Source organism: Musca autumnalis, unplaced genomic scaffold, assembly GCF_047663935.1.
Source record: "Musca autumnalis isolate F117 unplaced genomic scaffold, ASM4766393v1 scaffold_4, whole genome shotgun sequence".
Lineage (NCBI taxonomy): Eukaryota > Metazoa > Arthropoda > Insecta > Diptera > Muscidae > Musca > Musca autumnalis.
Window position 1 is genome coordinate 131,940,705 of NW_027411977.1, and position 22,041 is coordinate 131,962,745.

At 35.1% G+C, this 22,041-nt stretch overlaps 1 protein-coding gene across 1 annotated transcript; it reads left to right on the forward strand.

Annotated features, from left to right (window-relative positions):
• The first annotated feature begins 1,250 nt into the window (after positions 1-1,250).
• LOC141402011 (solute carrier family 2, facilitated glucose transporter member 12) lies at positions 1,251-14,024 on the forward strand. The gene is made up of 2 exons (XM_073982619.1): positions 1,251-1,843; positions 12,605-14,024. The coding sequence occupies exons 1-2, from the start codon at positions 1,568-1,570 to the stop codon at positions 13,751-13,753; spliced, it is 1,425 nt and encodes a 474-aa protein (XP_073838720.1). The 5' UTR covers positions 1,251-1,567; the 3' UTR covers positions 13,754-14,024.
• The last annotated feature ends 8,017 nt before the right edge of the window (positions 14,025-22,041 follow it).

A 22,041-nucleotide genomic window follows, 5' to 3' on the forward strand; every position in this document is an offset into this window, starting at 1 on the left:
TTGACCCAAACTTTGGATCTCGTAATATTGTGTCCAAACTTAGTTTATGTTCAAAAGGTCCATTGCTTGGGGTACCACCCACACAAATGTTCAACATTTTTATTTAAGTGCGGCTAAAGGTCTGTTCGAATACCGAAGCTACTCCTAGTGTCCTTGTTTACAACAATAATATATTTTTTTATATTTTTCGTGGCCAAGTCCATGTTTCCTGATATAATGGTCCAAAGATCTAAAGAAAATGGTGTCCAACTGAAATAACCAATGGTGACTGGTGGGCGCGATATCTATCGAGAAGAATAACTCCCGAAATAAGACCCACTTCCTTTAGGTACCTCCCCTGCAAAACTTTTGAGCTTTAATCCAAATCCATATTCTTTTCGGCAAGTTCATAAGTACATAATATTGATACTTTTTTACTTGTTTCCTTCGTTTCAATACGTTTAATATCGATTACCGTAAATAAATTAAAAATCGGTGGCGCCACAAAATAATTGTGGTTTTGGCCAGGAAAATCGATTTCTGAACCATTGTGTGTCGTTGCCGAAGCTTTTTTTCCTAAAAGTAGATTTTTATTATGAATGCAACATACCCCCACGGTTTTCGAGTGGTATTTTGCACTCAAAAATGTTTTTGTTTGTTTGCAAATATTGTTATTTTATTTCTTATCGACATCACGCCTTTTATCCAATAAATTTAATTCTATTCAGTCGATATTTTGTGTAAGTACAGCAAAAAAAAACTGATAAGAAATCCAAACATAGAAGCAGCCATATCTTATCAATTAATATACAACAAATTTACTTAACAATGCCGCTACAGTGGTTCAAATCGAAAAACAAAGGTAACTTATCAATATCAGAATTTTGAAACGGAAATTGTGGTTAATCATTCGCACACCAACAACAACAAAAAAAATCTATTGAGGACCAATCTGGCAAATATTGCTAATCCAGCAAAAGCTCTAATTACAAAGTAAAGGATTTAAAAATAATGTTTTAGAGATTTTATTTTAACATAGACATACCATAAGACATGGTTTATACGCATTGCCTTTGCGTTCGATCATTTAGACTCAAAGACCCCATTTCCAGTATAAATTACTACCTTTACCTTAGTGCTAAAAGTTATTGATTTCCATAACATTTTATTCCATTTTAACCACTGTTTATCATATATTTTTCAGTTCCCATAGATTATACACACGCTTTACCAGCCGAATAAAAAAACGCGTCCGATAGTCCAACAAAGTTAAGCATACACATACTCGTCTGTATGGATGTATGCACATAAAACTGCGAAAGCGAATATGGAAAGTAAAAAGAACCATCAATTGTCATAAATCGTTAATATAAATAAAATATTTATTGATAGCGGAGTATCACTTTGTCATTTACGTACCTTAATTCAAATTGAAGTAGTTCAACCGTTAGTGAATCATTTGTCTTCAGCGGGTATTCTTCACAACGCGCATCAGCAAGTTCCAAATGGGAAAATGTTTCATTGTTAAAATTGCACCACCATTGCAATTTTCCGAGTAGAAAAGTCGTGATTTTATTGTGGAAATAAAATGCCCATTTTACCTACCATCAAGGAGGAGGAGAGCCAAACATGGTTACAACAACTATGGCATTGTCGCATCCAGCTACAACTCACAATACCAGCATCTTTGATTATGTTTGCCGGTGGTTTAAAGCTAGCATGGACAGTATACGAAGCACCACCGAATCGTTTTGATTACGATTATGACAGTTGCCTTTTAATAGTGGCATTTTTCTTTGGCGCCATAGTGGGATGTATTGCAGCGTCAATGTTTGTTGGACGTGTATCGAAAAATATTGCTCATGTAAGTAAAGCAGATGCGAGGAAGTAATACTTCTTGCTCGGTCTTGTCCTTATTTTTACAGTTTCCATTAAGAACAAACAACATTTCGCTTGTTGTAGGTTCAAAAAGGTCATAATAGGAGCACAAGTAATTACTTTGTTAGGGGGTCCGAGGCAAAAGGTTCATAAGGGGTCCAAATATGTCGATTTTTTAAGCAATTTCTTCAATCTGAAATACCATGATTTGCGATACCATATTTCCCTTGATTTTTCAACGAAGATTTTTCCATTGCAAACATCATGACCTAGCCAAGGAAATCGTTTTAGGCCAATAAATTATCTATATGTACATATATAAAAGAGTTGAGTGATAAGCGACTAAATGACTGGCTCATCATCAACGACCAGGCAAAACGGCTAGAACTCGGAATTTAAAATATTAAAAGGCATTGTTGATGCGAAGGTGCGAGATAAAGCTGGATGTCCTGAAGGGATAACAAATAACTAAACAAGCAAAAAAGCATTAAGTTCGGCCGGTCCTAACTTTTTACACCCTCCACCATGAAATATTTATAATTCGTATGGAATAATTAATGTTCACAATTTTACGTTAAGATTTCTTTGAGCTCTGGGAACTATTTGGCGTTCTATATTTCTATATAATTCGGTCAACTTAAACTGGCGTTACTATTATATTGTGGACTATACCACAAGGAGGTCAATGTCAAATAATTGTTGATAGAGAAGTTTTAAACCACTATACATAAAACTTTCATCTACGGACAGATCGAATGTATTTAGGGTATTTTCAAAATTTTGAACATATGAACTTACAGACAAATGTGGATTAGGATTTAAGTTCAAAACTGTTGCGGAGGAGGTACTTCAAGGAATGGACCGACATAGTCCATTATGAAAGTGGATCTTATTTTGGGAGTCATATCTTTTCTATAGATATCACATCCACTAGTCATTTCAGTGGGTAAACGTATAACATTTGGACCAGTATGCCAGGAAGCATGAACTTGTCCACGGAAAACATAATATCGCAGTAAAGAGGACCCCAACGAATAGCATCGGTATACATTTCCAAAGGATCTTCGAACAGACCCTAAGCTGCATTTAAACAAAAATGTTGAACTTTTGCAGGGAAGGTACCTTAAGTAGAGGACCAATATAGGCCTTTTTTGGAAGTTAAACTAAATTTCGACAAAATATAAGAAGATCCAAAGTTTGGAACAAATTGGTTACCCCGTTCAAGAAAGTGTATCATGCATACCAATTTAGTGACATTTTTAAATTTTGGGGGGAAGTAGTGGAAGTTGTGGACCGGTATTGCCCATCATCGAATTGAAACTATGTTTGGACAAAATATGTCGATGAACAAATTTCCAACCAAATCGGTTGACCAGTTCGAGTGCTATAATGCGCTCCAGCCATTACACATAGTTCGGGCTATTTTCTCAGGAAGTATTTACTAGCCCCTGAAAAAACTTTTACCATCGTAAGGGGGTCAGTGAATGCAAGTTGCTTCAACAGAAAGTGATTCGAGAGCAGGTTTTAAAGTGAACTTATCCGAAATTTTGTGTGGGAGGTACCCGAAGGAGTGGACAAATATAGTCCATATTCGAACCTGATCTATGTATATCTGGTAAATATATTAGGATGTGTAAAGTATGGACCAAATCGATCACTACCTTCAAGAGTTATCGTGCGCACAATTTTTCAGAACATTTTCGAACTTTTGTGGGGGAGGTACCCGAGGGAGATTAACCGATATCTTCGAACTTAAACTAAGTTTAGGCAAAATATTAGAATACCCAACATTTGGACCGAATCGGTTGATCCGTTCGAAAGTTATTGTGCGCTCCAGCCAGACAGACGGACGGACATGGCTAAATCAGCCCCAAATTGTCTGAAACGGATTTCGTCCGAACATACTTGGGGTCTAAAACCATTATTTCGATGAGGCACATTTCGCCCGTATGAAAGTGTATATACCCTCGTTAGCATAAATGCTGAGGGTATAAAAACCGAAATCGGTTCTTCTGTTTTATGGGACCATACCAAAACGTTGACAAATGTTCACTTTTTTTTGTTGGAGAAATTTTGTGACCGCTGAGAAACTCATGTGGAAAATTACAGCTAGTTCCATCAAAAATAATAGGAGTGCCCAAACATACCAAGGGAATGGCCAGGTATACATGGGTAATCATGGTTGGCAATTTTCCCCGCCCTTAACTTGTCCCACCCTCAACTTGCCCACCCCCTCAACATACCACTCTCAAATTGACCCACCCCAAATATGACCCGCCTCAACTTGCCCCAACACTGCACAATTTCCTTTTTTCAAAAGCATATCAATTCTTTTTCACTCGAGAAAGACTGAAATATGCTTCGCGAGTGACGAGTAAAAATAGAGTAGACTCGATTTATTTTTTCTACTCGCGCGAGTACTCCCGCTCGAACTCGCGCGAGTTGCAACTGCGAGTAGAATTCGAGCGAGTATTTCGGAGCTCTGCTTAATCTTGGAGCAATGATCAAAATACACAAATTTATGGGATACCAATCACTATATATTGTTCGACGTAGAAGCCGAACAAGTCTTATAACTAAAGGTTTTGTCTATAAAACCCATTGCATTGATCAATAAATGCTCAATTTATAGGAAAATACGCTGAAAGGACAATGGCATGCATTTGGCTACCATCAAAGGACTTTTGTTTTCAAGCAGTTTTCAAATCTATTGGACTCATTACTATAAACTACAATATTGAAAATGCTGGTCAAAAAAAGAAATAAAAACAAACTTTTTATACTCTTCATCACCACTGTATTGAAGTAAATATAAGCAGTAACTACTAAGCTCTTTCTCTACGTTAAGTATAATTGTTTGGACGAGAATAAAAACTTAACTGATGATAGTCACTTTATACAGATAATTTTTTTGTGGAGGTTTTCCACCCATTGAGATCCCAAAATACCAAGTTACATCCACTTAAGAAGAAAAATGTCGTAACACTCATTAAAAGAGCTAATCGTTGTTCCTTTTATCCTCTGACTGAACACAATACCAAATTATAACAATCTCTGTTCCAAAATTTGAGAAAACTACTCCATATAAATAAAATTGGTAAATATCGGTCCATGAAGGTTTGATTAATCCTACATATACATCAGGCATGACCAAAAAGAGAACGGAGAAAATGTGAATGTATTCAAAATATTGGCAACTTATAACAGTGTGTTAGTAAGTTTGTATTCACGCAAGCTATAAAACAATAACAAATCAAAACATTTGTTCTCTTTTGAACGCTCTTTCTATGCATTCGGGTCGTGTGCGTGTAAATTGCCGAAAATCATCGGTACCGCCGTGCCAAATGTGACCATGCTTGATATACATACATATGTGAATGGGTAGTATTTTTGCGAGTAAGTTTTAGAGTTGGGAATTGAACGACCTAGTTCACTGTCCTAGTTCAAACGTATGAGTAACATCATACAAACTAGCGTGAGATATTAAGTATACGCATTTTGTTCATACAAACGACCGGTGTCCAATGATTGGGTGGTACCCTTAAATGGGGGCCTTTGGCAAAACGTGGATGTATGCTGTCTGATTTTTTTCCAGGAATGTTTTGCACCTGTTATAAAGTTTTATAACTTTCAAAATGTCGAAAATTTGCGATTTCCGTTCTAGGGGACTTTATAAATACATATGCGGACAAATTTCTGGCGGAAAGTGGTATTTTGAGGCAAAAACCTTCAAAATACCGAAAATCGGGAAGTACCGTTCTATGGGGGCTATATGAAGACGTGGACCTATACCAGCAAATTTCAGGTGGAAAGTTGTATACCGTTCTATGTACCGTTCTATGGGGGTATATCAAAACGTGGGCCGATGCTGACAAATTTCTGTGAACAAGTTTTGTAGCCCAAAGGAGGACTAAATACCAAATTTCATCCATTTCGACTGGAAAAATTAACTTAAACCTTCAAAATACCGAAAATGGGGAGATATCGTCCTAGGAAGGGGCTATATCAAAACGTGAACCTATATAAACAAATTTTGGTAGAAATGGTTTTTAGCCTCTGGAGACACAAAATACCAAATTACAACCAATTCGGTGGTTAAATGGGACAAATATCCTAAAATTTCCTTAAAACGACGACGCGTCACGCGTCACTTTGTATGGGGGCTATACGTGGACCTACATAGCCCGTTTTCAATACCAAAAGTCCTACGTACATACAATAGAATTTAACAGAATTTCATCCACATTTCCACAGACGGACAGACGGACGGACATGGCTATATCGATGTACAATTGCACGCTGATCAAGAATGTACATAGTTTGTGGGGTCTTAAATGATTATTTCAAGTAGTAACAAACTGAATGGCAAACTTAATAACAATTTGTATACCCTCCACCATGAGATGGGGGGGTATATCTTATGGTGGACGGTATAAAAATTGTTATTGTCCTTTGTCTTTCACACTCCTATTTTATGAACAAAAATTTTGAAGACGATTTATAATGTTGGTTTAAACAGCAAATAATTTAATACAATTTGTAACATTTCTGTTAATGAATTAACAGTTAAGATACCAACAATGTAAAACAAATACAGAATCGTCCAGTTTGGAGAATATTATCCATGATTATTTGACCATTCCCTTGGTGTGTGTATGGGTACTCCTATTATTTTGAACACAGCTGTAGGTCCACTTTTTGGATTAGCCCCCAAATAAGGGTACCATCCGATTTAAATATTTTGAGAATTTTAGCTACATTTTTCACCGACTGTTATTTATTTATCTGAAATTTCAGGTTCCCAGTGGTCGCAAAACTTCTCCACCAAGAATTGACCGAACAAGCTGTAATTTGCCACAACTTCTCCATCAAAAATATTCATTATACGGTATAGCCTCCATTTAAGTTATTTGACATTTATGGTTCCCAGCGGTCACAAAACTCCTCCACAAAAAATTGTCAAAGTAGGTTCATATTTTGGTATAGCCCCAATATAAGGTAAAATCTCAATTTTCGATATTTTGAGGATTCTAGCTACTTTTTTCATCGAACTACCTGCTATTTGGTCGCAAAACTTCTCAACCAATATTGTCAGTATTGGTAAAGCCCTCTCCCCTTCCAATTTAGTTATTTTGAGGATTTTAGGAACATCTTCCATTAATTTTTTTCTCCGAACTACTTGTTATTTAACCCCACTGGTTGCAAGACTTCTCCACCAAAATTTGTCAGTATAGGTTTTAGTATAGCCTTCATATAGCCCTTCCGATTTTCGGTATTTTGAGGATTTTAGCTACATTTTTTGACGGAACTAGCTGCTTGCCGTTCCCAATGCTCACAAAATTTCTTCACCAAAAAAGGTCCATGTTTTGGTATAGCCCCATATAAGAGTACTTCCCGTTTTTAGATATTTTGAGGATTTTAGCAAAAATTGTTTGACCGAACTGTCAGCAATTTGGCATTTGATGTTTCCAGTGGTCACAAAACTCCTCCATCAAAAGTTGTCGATGTACGAGTATGTAGCCCAAGTTTTGCTATGGCGCCCATTTAAAGGTACCTTCCGATTTTAGACAATTTCAGGATTTTAGATACTTTTTCACCGAATTACTTGTTATTTGACGTTTTAGGTTCTCAGTGGTAACGAAACTTCTCCACCAAAAATTTCAACATATTTTGATTTTCGAGTTTTTAGCGAACTATCTTTCATTTGACATTTGAGATTCCCAGTGGTCAGAAACTTCTCCAACATTGGTTCATGTTTTGGTATAGCCCTCATATAACACTACCTCCTGACTTTCAGTATTTTGCTGATTTTACCTCGTAATTTGTTATGTGAGGTTCTTAGCGGCCAAAACACTTCTGCACTAAAAATTGTCAATATATCGACACCTCCAAATAATAGTATGCTAAGTCTAAAAAGCGAGTTTTGCAGGGCAAGCTCTAAAAGTTTGGAAATTTCTTTGACCTTCAGTACTATGCTAAGTAAATATTTGTTTATAACTTCTGTTCGGATTGTCCGATCTTTACCTAAATTTGACAGAATTTAAGTTAAAGGACGTTAAATATAAAAATGTAAAGAACTTGAAAACATGCTAAGTGGACTTACCATACTATTGTTTGGAGGCGTCGATAGGTCCACGTATTGGTGTAACCCCCCCATGAGAATACCTCCCGATTTTAGATATTTTCAGAATTTTAGCTACTTTTTTTTATCGAACTACCTGTTATTTGACATTTGCCCTTCAACACAGGTTCATATTTTGGTATTGCCCCTATATTGTTATCTTCCGATTTTAGATATTTTGAGGATTTTAGCTTGTGCCTGACACAAAATATGAGGTTGAAACAACAATACATATTTTCAAATTTTTACAATACACTATTCTTGTTCTTGGATTACGATTGCTCCTACAATAACTCTTCTTTGCGTATAGATATTTTAAGGTTTTTAGCTACATTTTTGACCGAACTACCCGTCTCCAGCGGTCACAAAACTTCTTCACCAATAATTATCAAACAAAGGTCCATGTTTTAGTATAGGTCCATGTTTAGAAACCGGTACTTCACGATTTGCGGTATTTTTAAGGTTTTTTTCTATATTTTCGTCCAAATTGGCTGTAATTTTGGTTGTCAAAAAACTTCTACATCGAAAATTGTGGACATAGATCCCCGTTTTGGAACAAAGTTTTTAGAGTTTTAACTACATTTCCGAATTAGCTATAAATAATTTGTAATTTAGGGTGACAGAATGAAAACTATTTTTTTTATAATTTCATAATTTGTCATGTTTGAGGGTATAAAAAGTTCAGCCGAACTTAACGCCTTTTTACTTGCTAATAGACATAAGTTCAGGCATTCGTGCAACAGAGAAAAAAGTTGAAAAGTCATCACACCAATATACATGCTTCCTTTTTGTAAGGTTTATATCGCCCCCTGCGTAAACTGTTCATTCCCTGTCCATATATTTTATGCGCAGATCCTGGTTATAGGGGAGGTTCCATTTCCTTCTCCGCTTTGTATCAAAGTTATTCAAAGTGGTCCTGTAAAATGGAAGAGATTCTTGGGATTGCCATTTTAAACTCGAATACCTCACGGAAGCAGTATAGAAAATTGAAAATTTCGATTGAGAAAAATACCACAAGACATGACAGTGGTAACGCCTGACCATCATGTAACTTCAAAATACGTTTGTACAGTAGGAAATTCGTACACACGGTGCTCTTGAAGCAATGGAAGGTGCTTACACCGGGGAAATTTTTGCAGATTCTGAAACTACAATGATCATAGATGAGAAAAATTGAAAAACAAAATAATCGCCGCAGCGCTTTTTAAATAAATCGCGATTCAAGTTGACATTTTCAGGGGTTTTTTTATGTTTTCACGATTTTTTTTTTGGAAACCGCAAGTCCTATTGAAATGACATTGGAGCAAATATTGTAGCTATGAAAATTATCTACGTGATTGACCTTTACGTTAATTTCGTAGGTTTTACCGTTATTTAGATATAGAAGTTCAAATTGGGACAATGCATTGACTGTATCGCTACCTTATAAAACAATGTCATACATGGTGCGCCTTAACTATCTTTAAGTGAAAACCACTTACACCTGAGAAATTTCTGCGGATTTTGAAACAGCAACGTTCATAGATGAGACAAATCCAAAAACAAGAAAAAATCGCTGGAGGGATTTTCAAATAAATCGCGGTCAAAATTCACATTTTTATGTTTATTTTAGGTTTAGAATTGTGCTTGGAAACCGCAAGTCCTATCGAAATGGGGCTAAAGAAAATGATGATGTAGCTGTGAAATGTGATTGACCATTATGATTTCTTCCTAGGTTTTACCATTTGTGAGATATATAGATGTTCAAGTCACATTTTTTGCTTTTTTGTTAGGTTTTCACGATTTACTTGAAAACGGGACTAGAGAGAGTCTTTTAGCTTTAAAAATTCTCTACAAGATTGGGTTTCGTAATTTTTTCTAGGTTGTACCATTGTCGAAATATACATATAAGTTTAAGTTGGGAAATTGTAGTCATGACATATTTTATAAGAAGGCGATACAGTCAATACATTGTCCCAATTTGAACTTCTATATCTCAACAACGGTAAAACCTACGAAATTACCGTAGAGGTCAATAATGTAGAGAATTTTCATAGTTACAACATTTACTTTAGTCCATTTTCGATAGGACTTGCGGTTTCCAAGCAAAATCGTGAAAACCTAAAAAACCCCTAAAAACGACAACTTGAATCGCGATTTATTTGAAAAGCTCTCCGGCGATTTTTTTTTTTTTTTGTTTTTTGATTTTTCTCTGATTTTTTTCTAAAACGAAAACCTCAATTATTCGTAACGAAGTCCGGGTCCCATGAAAAAAATTCCTACACGAAACAGTCCAAGAAAGTACAAAAAATGCATGAGAAGCTATCTTTGATCAAACAAATCTTAAAAAGTTACTTCTAGTTATTCATTCCAACAAGAAATTTACTATTCAGTGTGTTATGTTCAGGTGTAGTGGACACTCCAAAAAGCTCGGGCGATTAAACATAATATTTTTACTGCAATGTACATACATTTTATATAATACTAGCTGACCCGGTCCGCGTTGCTGGCCCGTTGTTTGGATTCTCCGTGTAAACTTTAGTTATCTATCCAGTATTGATAAACCCATAATTAGGCATCCCTCTAGAAACTTCATAATATAAATCAATGTTTTGACATAATAAATTCCATGTAATGGTATACCCCAAATATAAGATATAAAATCTCTTTTATTATACCCTTCACCATAAATCGACAGTTTAAAGCACTTTGTGACCCACATATAATGGTCGGTGCACGTCAATTAGCATTGCTATATATTGGATTGTTGGTCTCGGTTGGGATCGTAATTATTACTGCAGAGAATTGTTGGTATAGGTCCACGTTTTGATATAGCACCCATAGAACGGTACCGGCTGATTTTCGCTATTTTTGAGGATTTAACATCATTATCACACCGAAATGGCTGAAATCTGGTTTTAATATATTTTAAAGAGGAGAACATAAATATTCGGATCGACCGAAAGCCACGCCTTTTTATTTGCGTTCGGTATGTAACAGTTATAGGTTCACGTTTTGATATAGCTCCCATAAAACAGTACCTCCCGGTTTTCGATAGTGCAGAGATATAGCCACTGTTGGGGGTCGTAAACAGTCTTGCAGAGAATTTTCAGTATACGTCCTCGTTTTGATATAGCTCCCATAGAACGGTGGCGTCTGATTTTCGCTATTTTTTTGGTGGATTTAATCTCATTCAGCCCGATCGAACGTAACGGCTTTTTTCTTCGCGCTCTATATGCAATAGTGGTAAAATACCCCTCAGCGAAATGTATGTTCCTTCGGGATATGTATGGCAACATTTATATAATTCATAAAAAAATTACTTCTATAAATTGTAGTTGCTATTATCGAGATTTTGCTGTATTTAAAAAATGTATCTTTATCTAGCTATTCCAATGATAGAAATCAATGCTCATGAAGTTTCACTTCCCACATTTTGAGATTTTATCCGTAATTATAATATTTTCAAAAATCGAACACGATCGCGGTATTCTGATTCCAATGATGATATTGTATTGTATATCAATAACTTTGTCTGATTTCCAATAGATCTTTCTGGAATTTCGATCTTGTGACATCTCAAGTTATCGGGATTTTACTGTATTCCAATTCTGTAAACAATACGTTCAAAACTTAATGGACTTCGGATTTAAAAAAAAAATTGAAGGAGAACCTTCGTTCACTACACTTAGCCGTATTAAAATAGCTCACGACCGCGCTATCCCACTTGTTCAAGCTAGTGTTTATATCATTTTTGTGTCACGCTTACTAAAATTATGTATATTAATTGAAATAATACATTTTTGAAAACTTTGTGATGACCGCGATCATTCAGGGAAAACAATCTGTAAACAATACGTTCAAAAATATCAAAGATTTCAGATTTCCTTAAAAACATTGTGGAGGAGGACCACCGGTCACTACTCTTAGCAGTATAAAAACAGCTTACGACAGTTCTAATTAATTGAAATAATACATTTTTGAACATTTTGGGATGACCGCGATATTTCACTTCCGCGACGACCATTCAAGGTCAAGACTGTAATTTCCATAGCATTGCAAACAATTTGTAAACAATAAACTAAAACGTATCTTGAATTTCGCGGTTTTCTTAAAAAATTGTGGGGAGGACCACCGGTCACTACACTTAGCGGGATAAAAAAATAGATTACGACCTATTCTCAGACCTAAAAACTCCACATACAAAATTTCATAAGATTTCCCAATCGATTTTTTGGAATTTCTATATAGTGACATCTCAAGTTATCGGGATTTTACTGTATTCCAAAATATGGCGTTGACCACGTTATCCCACATATTGAAGCCAGTGTTATAGCGGTTTTGTAGTAACGCTTACTAAAATTAGGTATATTATCAGAAATAATACATTTTTGAATAATTTGGGATGACCGCGATAATTCACTTCCGCGACGACCATTCAAAAAAATATATAGCCTATTTTCACCACCGGTGTTCCCAGTACATTATCTGAAATTTTCAAGAAAATCTATTCAGCCGTTTTTGAGTCTATTCGGAACATACAAACATACTAACATACACACATTGCCTTTTATATATTAGATTTGTACATATGTATGTGTTGATATTTCATGTAATTTATTTTCTTTTCTATATCTCTTTATGCAGATAACCAGCGGTTCTTTACTTGTTGTTGGCGGATTATTGTTCCTAACATTTCCAAACTCATTTTTTGCCCTTGCATTCACCTGTTTATTTGAAGGCATAGCTATGGGCTTAACACAAGTACAAAACTTTGTTGTCGGTCCCGAAATGTGCAGCAAGGAAATGCGTGGCTTTGTTATGTCGACAGAACGATGCTCTCTCTGGTTTGGTATACTCATGCAACTGACATTCACATATATGTGGTATGCACTCGAACCGCCAACAGGTCACCGCACTATGCAACCCGATCAGATTCATGGCATTGTGGTTGCCTGTTTAGGATTAGCAGCCATCGTTGCGGCTTTTAAACAACGTGTCGAATCTCCGCTACTACTCATTCAGCAACAACGTGACCATGCTGCAGGCAATGTATTGAAACAGCTCATAGGTACCCAATTGACCACCACGGAAGTGATGCGCGTGCGTGAGGACTGTGTACAATTAATGGCATTCGATGCTGGCCAGAGCGGCTGGTATATTTTTCGAAAGCACAACGCTGGCCCACTATTGAAATTGTTTATTTTACGCGGCTTTGTTACGCTGACAATGTCACAGCCATTCAATCGTGTTTATTTGTCCGCCAGTTGGTTAGGCTTCAATTGTGACACCAATTGTTTGTACACGATGGCGGCCACCGGAGCATGTGGCAGTTTATTGGGTTGCCTGCTAATCGACAGATATGGACGGCGTAGAATGTGCGTGGCAACAATGCTGCCAGCCACAATATTTATGCTCATAACTGGTGGCATCATGGAATATTTGGCAAATACCAATACAGCCATTGTTCAGCTTGATTTGGAAATTATTGCACTGCTAATGCTGCTCTTCCAATTTATCATTTGTGTCGGTGTGTCCATTGCTGCCAGTGTCTATTTATCAGAGGCATTCACCGTAACGCAAAAGCCTAAATGTGTTGCAGCGGTATTGATTGGCGAGCACACACTCCAATTGGTCCTGGCCTTAGTATCATCCTCCACGACCATTAATGGAATGGTCTTCTTCTTTATCATGGGATTTCTATGCATGCTGTTGGGGTTGTGTGTATTCTTTTTTATGCCAGAAACAAAGTATTTGACGTTATACGAATGTTTGCAAAAGTTCAAAAGAGTTTAACTAAGGCCTCTCACATACGCACACCCACACACACACAAAGGACAAAGGAGCCAGAACTGGCTTTGAATTAACCTTAATTATAAACATTTGAACTGACATAGTGTAAATGTGTATGGATAGCGCTCTAACGATTGATTGAGAAATGGATGCAGTGCTTTAAATCAGCCCCACAACACAGATGATGACAGATAAGCGGAATTAAATATGCATATATATACATAGGCATGTACATACATATGCAATTAAGCCTATTTCAAACAAAAAAAATAAATTATTGGAAATATCGAATAAGAACCCTTCAACATACACGGTGTGCCTGAGCCGACTTCAAATGGAAGGTACTTACACCTGGGAAGTTTTTGCGGATTTTGAAACTACAATGTTCATAGATGAGAAAAAAACTAAAAAATTGCCAGAGCGCTTTTTAAATAAATCGCGGTCAAGGTTTACATTTTTATGATTTTTTTAGGGTTTCATGATTTTGCTTTAAAACCGCAAATCCTATCAAAATTGGATTAGAGAAAATGTTGTATCTCTGAAAATTCTCTACAAAATTGACCTTTATAATATTTTCGTAGGTTTTACCATTTTCGAGAAATAGAAGTTCAAATTGGAACTATGCATTGACTATATCGCCGCCTTATAAAACAATGTCACGGTGCGCCTTAAATAACTTAAAATGAAAACCGCTTACGCCTGGGAAGTTTTTATATATAAGTTTTTTATATAAGTTAAGCGGTTTATAATTAAATAGAACCGTTTTACTTGAGTTTGATTAATGAACTAAACTTTATTTCCAAAAAATTATTTTACAAAACTTTCATTTTGCTTAGATTAACATTTCTTAATTAACAATTCATTATTTCCACAAAGAAGGTAACAAACATTTTGCTTAAGCTAACGTTTCTTATTCTTTAGTTTATTCTTTAGTTTTTATTTGGTTTCTTATTACATTTTATTATTTTGATTATTTTGTCTGCTTGGCATTATTGCAGTCAAGTGTCTCACTGTGGGAATTCATTGTACTTGAAGACTGGTGTCAGATGAACGCCAGTTCATCGACATGCTGGCGTGAGTTTGAAAATGATGTGTTAATACCTCCCCCCTAAATACCGAGCGTCCTCGTTCGGTTAAAAATATGTGAAATTCTATTTATCCCAGGTGATCTTATGTTTTATCCAATATTTTAGTGGTTGAGTTGTGAATTTTTAAAACATAGGTGCCAGAAAGGTTTCTAGGTTCTTGATTAATGATAACTGTGCCATTGAATTGATTTAAAAGAATTACTCCCGGTGTTAATTCTTCTATTGTAGGGATATTCCTATTATCAACGACACTGCAGTTGGATTGTTTGCTATTTATTAAATTTGCCAAGCAGGTATTATCATAGATTCGTTCTAATTCTTTTCTTTTACAAATGGTAATATCGTTATAGGTTTTACAATTTTTTCTGATACCAAAAATTATTTTATTACAAATTATTACATATTCGAAATCTATTCTATCAACTAGTTTGCCAAATTTGACTGGTTTTATTAATAGTTTATTACATGGAGTAGTTTCTGTAGTGGGAATACTAATAATGTAAACAATTGAATTTTTATTTGAAGCAATCTTTATCTCTGCAAATTCGAAATCTTGCTCTACATTCACGAACGGAATTAGTTCATCATTTATTATGTCTTTTACAATATTCACTTCATCTGAAGACAGAATAAATGAGTTTACCACTCCGACTTTTGCCCAGTGTTTGGCGTATTGAACATTTACAATTTCGGTTTTTAAGAGGTCAATTCTCATTTTAAATGTTTCAATCATTTGATTTTTGTGCGTTTCATTGAAGTTTTCCACTTTCAAAATATTGTTAGTAGTTGCAACCAATTCATTTATTTTTTTCCAAAGATAGCTTATTAACAACGATCTGTCTATCGTTATTGGCCAATAGTTCGTCAAATTTTTTCTTAAGTATCTCAAAGTCGTCATGATCGGGGTTTCTCGCGATCCATTTCCATGCCGTTCCTATGAAATTCAGGGATCTTTTGGTCCTAGGTTTTAGTCTGTCCAAGTAGGCCTGTAATTCAGTCAATTCGTAAATAATGAAAGGTCGGAGGTGATGGCTGCTACTAACATTCCTATCTACCGTCATTTTCATACTATCAATTAATGACTGATATTTGTCGATATCGATGATGTGATTCAATTTAAAGGTTCCAGTTTGTAATTTAGAATGTCCAGTGTCACAATTTGTGCATTAGTGTAATCAAATATCTGTACGTCTCCCATTGTCAATGTAAAAAATGTCATGAAATCAAAAAAATCAAAAAATATTGTCAGTTACTAATGTTATTTTTATGAACAATTTTCCCAGATTCTGTCAGGACAGTAGAAGTTTTGTTTTCCTTTATTGTCTCTCCCTATAAGTTTTGCTCAGTTTAGTCCCAAGCCTATTATTTTCCTTTACAACAATTTTCTGTCCTGGTTCGTATGTCTTTGGTGGGGTCTTTTTCTCATTATGGTAGTTCATATCCTCTGCCTGTTTTTCTGTAAAATTCCCTGCCGTTCTTTCTGAATGTCCTTGGGGTCTGTACTAATTCTCCTACCAAAAAAAGCTTCAACCGGTTTCCTATTTATAGTGGAATGGATTGAATTATTATACTCATAAACTGATCTATGTAACAGCTCTGAGAATGTGTTATGAGTGTTTTCAGTTTTCAAACAACGCATTATCTCTGACAGGGTTGAGTGAAATCTTTCAATCTGTCCGTTTACACTACTACTATAGGGTGGAATTTTAAATACCTTGACATTATATTGATTTTCAAGCATAAAGATTATTCATTTGAATTGAAGGATTTCTCATTATCAATTACAATTATCTTTGGCATACCGAAAGACAAAAGAATTTCTCTGAGTGGTTCTTTAACGTCAACCGCTGCTCTGGAATTAAGTACCTTTACTTGGGCGTATTTGGAAAATTTATCGATGGCGGTAAGTATTGGTTTCTTTTCCGTTAAATAGATGTCAATATGAACGATTTCTCCTGGAAATTGTGGTATTGGCGTTTCTCCTAATTCAATTTTATTCGGGTGTCTATCATATTTATTCTCTTTACATATTTTGCAGGTCTTGACTATTTTTTTGATTTTTGAGTGCATTTCTGGAAAGTAGTATTTTGTCAAAATTTGAGTCCTGTTTTCGACGCTATTTCTGTGTGCTCTGTTATGTTCATTTATAATTACTTCTTCTTGTTCGTCTATTGTCTTGAGGTCAATTACTATCGTCCTAGAACATTTTAGTTTATATTGCGAAAAGTTATCGCGAAATATTTCCTGTAGTTGTCCAAGAATATTATCTGTAGTTTTAATACAATTCGTAACCGATGGATTCAAATACTTCTTTGAAAGTTCAGTGAGATTGTCCGTTGTAATATTTGGTTCATTTATTATATGTCGATGGATTGTTGGGAAAACAATTTCAAAATTGTAGGAAGGACTTTCTCCTTCAGATGACAAAATAATCTGGTTTTTGAAGGCATTTATTGGCACGTCAGTAAATTGAATGGAGTTGTGAGAAGAGCTTTCATCACTATGTTGTGTGGAAGTCATAGAGTTCACTTGTAAAATATGATTTTGATTAGAGATTTTGTTATAATGGTCGGTATCTGTCTTAGAACAGTCTTGTGAAACTTCTGGGGACCTGGATAACGCGTCGGCAACGACATTCGTTTTCCCAGGTTTGTACAGAAGTTCATATTTATAATCTTCTAGGAAGGCTTTCCACCTTTTCAATTTATAGTTCGAATTTTTGTTATTTAATGAATATGTAAGTGGTAGGTGGTCTGTGTAAATTTTCATTTTGGATGAACCATATAAGTAATTCCGAAGTTCCTTCAAATCCCAAACAATTGCGAGCATTTCTTTTTCATTAGTCGCATAGTGTTCTTCAGCTTTCTGAAGGGTACGGGACAAAAAAATAATAGGTCGGTGATCTTGAGACAGTACTGCGCCAAGGGCGTAGTTAGAAGCGTCAGTGGTCAAGTGAAATTCCTTATTAAAGTCCGGATATGCTAACAAAACATCTTCTGACATGAGAGCACTTTTCAATCAATTGCTTCCTCGCTAAGATTTATTTTAATTCTACTAGACGTGAATTTTGAGGCTCTGCCATTCTCCCCTCGCAGAAGGATTGTCAGGGGTTTTGCAATCTTAGCATAATCCCGAATGAATCTTCTGTAAAAGTTGGACATTCCAAGGAAAGATCTTAGATCTTTTAACGTTTTAGGAATGGGGTAGTTGTTAATGGCTTCTACTCTATCAGGATTTGTTTTTATTCCGCGATCGGAAACAATGAAACCTAAAAATTGGACTTCTCGTTTTAAGAATTCACATTTGTCAAGCTGAACCTTCATGTTCGCTTTTTCTAATGTCCTAATTTTTCATTGGGGTCACTGAATAGGTTTCTATGTTTCTGAACTAAAGTATCGAGTTGCACTCTTTGTTCGTCAGTCATGTGGTCGTTCCTGATATTAATTGTATTCACTGATTGGGATGTGAGCTGTTTTATTCGTATTTTAATTCTGTTATCCACTATCATGTATTTTTTTGCAAAAGGAAAAGCATTTGCTTTGGCAAATTTTTATCGGAAAGCTTTATAAAGGTATGATGTGTAATACTTGTCTGTCCAGCTATGGAAGATGCGAAAAAATGTTTTTCGTTTGGGGTAGCATTTTTTACTAAATGAGATTTGATATAATTCTTATTAGATCCGGTATCAATCAAAAATTTTAAAAAATTTGTCCTGCAGTCGTCTTACTTTCGAAATAAAAAATGCATTTCAGAAAAATCCATTAAACTTCGGACTACGTCCCGGACCTTGTCCAGGTCCGAAAGGTCATTTCCATACCTAGCCTCTATTACTTGATCCGTGCCTGAAATGTCCGCACTAGGACTGAGATATTGTCTAATGGCAATTTGACACTGTTCGGCACAGATACGAGCGATAGTTTCCTGTAACTGTCTATTTTGTTCTTCCGTATTAGGAATGTTAATAACCGGGGGTCTATTTAAGTTTGCGGCCGGATTAGACATGGTGGGTTCAACGAAAAAAAATCTATGTTCACTTCGCAAAATTTAACGTTAATACTTCAAAAGATTGCTTCAAAAGATTTTTTCCTTCAGGTTATTTTTCTCACTTAGTTAATACGTTTTCAGAATTAAGATTGATTCAAAAGATTTTTCTCTTCAGATTATATTTCTCACTTAATTAATACGTTTTCAAAATTATTTTTTCTTTTATGGTTAATTATTTCTTAAAAAAATAATTAAAATTTTCTCACTTAATTAATATGTTTTCAAAAAAAAATTTATAAGTAATTATTTCAATATTTCCTTACACTTTCTTATTCAAATAATTCACTTGAAAAATTTCAATAGTTAAATGAATTAAATTGTTCCCACTTAAATACAGTGACACAGAAAAGTATACATACACCCTACAAAAATGCAGTTTTGGCTAAATCGTTGGGTTTTTTACAGCAACAACTGCACTGTGTGGCTCCTTGGTGACGAAATAACCATAATTACACAAATTTATTTTAATCTAATACGTATATTTAATGCAATTAAAGAAATACAATTTTCACAACACAGAAAAGTATACATACACCTCAAGGAAATACGAGTATTATTGTAAAATTTATGGAATTAGTAGCAAAATTTATACATTTTTTAGTTTTGGCGAATGTCTCTGTGTGTCTGAGAAAAGAAAATAATTTTTGGAGGTCAAATGCCGTTATTTAGGGTCAAATTTCTTATATACCTCGTTAAAGCCGACCCTTGCTTATTTTTTTGCGTTTTTAGGTATTGTACTTTATAAAAAGCACAAAATTCGTATCAGATGGCAAATCTTGAGACCCTAGAAAGCTTTGAAGTTGTTTTTGTGCATAATATTCTATCCTGGACATCGAGTAATGCACGTTTTTCCTCAAATTTCTCAGGAAGTTAATATATTCCGCGGAAATCCTGGCGCAAATTACATACAAAATCCATTGAATTGCCTTGTAATATGGTCTGATACAATCCTTGGGCATTAACTGAATCAGAAATGTGACATATTTTGTTACAAACCTGTTCCCAAAACTTCTAAAGCAACAAAATATAAGCACTACCAAAAAAGCATGAAATTTGTACTGTGAACAACGTCGTTTTCGTATCATGATCGTTACCGTTACTATAGGCGCGAAACGTTTCGTACAATTGTACATTTCTGAGTCAATTGATGCCCAAGGATTGTATCCGACAATATTACAAGGCAATTCAAAGCCATCTATATGTAATTTGCACCAAGAATTCCGCGGAATCTATTCACTTCCTGAGAAATCTGATGGAAAACGTGCATTTATCGACGTTCAGGAAGGTATATTATGCACAAAAACCACTTCAAAGCTTTCTAGGGTCTCAAGATTTGCCATCTGATACGAATTTTGTGCTTTTTATAAAGTACAATACCTAAAACCACAAAAAATTAAGCAAGGGACAGCTTTAACGAGGTATATAAGAAATTTGACCCTAAATAACGGCATTTGACCCCCAAAAATTATTTTCTTTTCTCTAAAATATATCTCAGACACCCAAAGACATTCGCCAAAACTAAAAAATGTATAAATTTTGCTACTAATTCCATAAATTTTACAATAATACTCGTATTTCCTTGGGGTGTATGTATACTTTTCTGTGTTGTGAAAATTGAATTTCTTTAATAGCATTAAATATACGTATTAGATTAAAATAAATTTGTGTAATTATGGTTATTTCGTCACCAAGGAGCCACACAGTGCAGTTGTTGCTGTAAAAAACCCAACGATTTAGCCAAAACTGCATTTTTGTAGGGTGTATGTATACTTTTCTGTGTCACTGTAAATTCGTTTTCAAATTTATTTTTTCTTTTTATAGTTAATTATTTCATTTCACTTGAAAATTTTCAATAGTTAAATATCTCTTAGTAAATTAATTAAATTTTTTTCATTTAATTTATACGTTTTCAAAATTCTATTATCTTTCTGTAGTTAATTAACTCATTATTTCTTTAATTTTTCGTATGTAAATAATTCACTTGAACAATTTCAATTTTTTTTTTAATTCCTTAACACTTAATACTCACACCACAACCAATGTGGAGGTCCACATTTTTTCCATTTCCCTCTGTACTTTGGAGTGGACACGGCACGGCAGCCTGTCCTCGACTTGGTCTGCTGGTTGTTGCCAAAGATTTTCGGAGCTTATGAGGTCCTTGAAGCCTGTGGGGTTCTTATTTATCGATAGGCGTATGGTGTTCTTGCCAAAGATTTTCGGAGCTTATGAGGTCCTTGATGAAGCCTGTGGGGTTCTTATTTATCGATGGGCGTATGAGGTCCTTGCCAAAGATATTCGGAGCTTACGAGGTCCTTAATGAAGCCTGTGGGGTTCTTATTTATCGATGGGCGTAAGGGGTCCTTAGATGTCTGTGGAGCCTATGGGGTTCTTTTTGACATTTTTCGGAGCCTTTGGGCTCCTTTTTTGTTGGGCGCCAGTTAAGCGGTTTATAATTAAATAGAACCGTTTTACTTGAGTTTGATTAATGAACTAAACTTTATTTCCAAAAAATTATTTTACAAAACTTTCATTTTGCTTAGATTAACATTTCTTAATTAACAATTCATTATTTCCACAAAGAAGGTAACAAACATTTTGCTTAAGCTAACGTTTCTTATTCTTTAGTTTATTCTTTAGTTTTTATTTGGTTTCTTATTACATTTTATTATTTTGATTATTTTGTCTGCTTGGCATTATTGCAGTCAAGTGTCTCACTGTGGGAATTCATTGTACTTGAAGACTGGTGTCAGATGAACGCCAGTTCATCGACATGCTGGCGTGAGTTTGAAAATGATGTGTTAATATATATAATCACCAGATGGATTTATAATAAATAAATCGAGGTCAAAGTTCACATTTATAGGTTTATTTTAGTTTTTCGTGATTTTGCTTGGAAACCGCAAGTCCAATCGAAATGGGACTAAAGAAAATGTTGTAGCTGTGAAAATTCTGTAGAGGATTGAACTTTATGATTTGTTGCAAGCTTTTGCCATATTTGAGATATAGACGTTATGGTCACATTTTTAGGTTTTATTGTTATGTTTTCGAGATTTTGCTTGAAAACGGCAAGTCTTGTCGAAATGAGACTAGACAAAATCGTATAGGTGTGAAATTTCTCTACAATATTGGCTTTTGTAATTTTTTTCATAGGTGGTACCA

What these genes read in the sequence shown, in the direction of transcription:
- LOC141402011 (XM_073982619.1), top strand. Translation starts at nt 1,568, where the DNA reads ATGCCCATTTTACCTACCATCAAGGAGGAGGAGAGCCAAACATGGTTA. An exon ending in TATCGAAAAATATTGCTCAT is followed by an intron (nt 1,844 to 12,604) that starts GTAAGTAAAGCA and finishes CTCTTTATGCAG; the next exon opens with ATAACCAGCGGTTCTTTACT.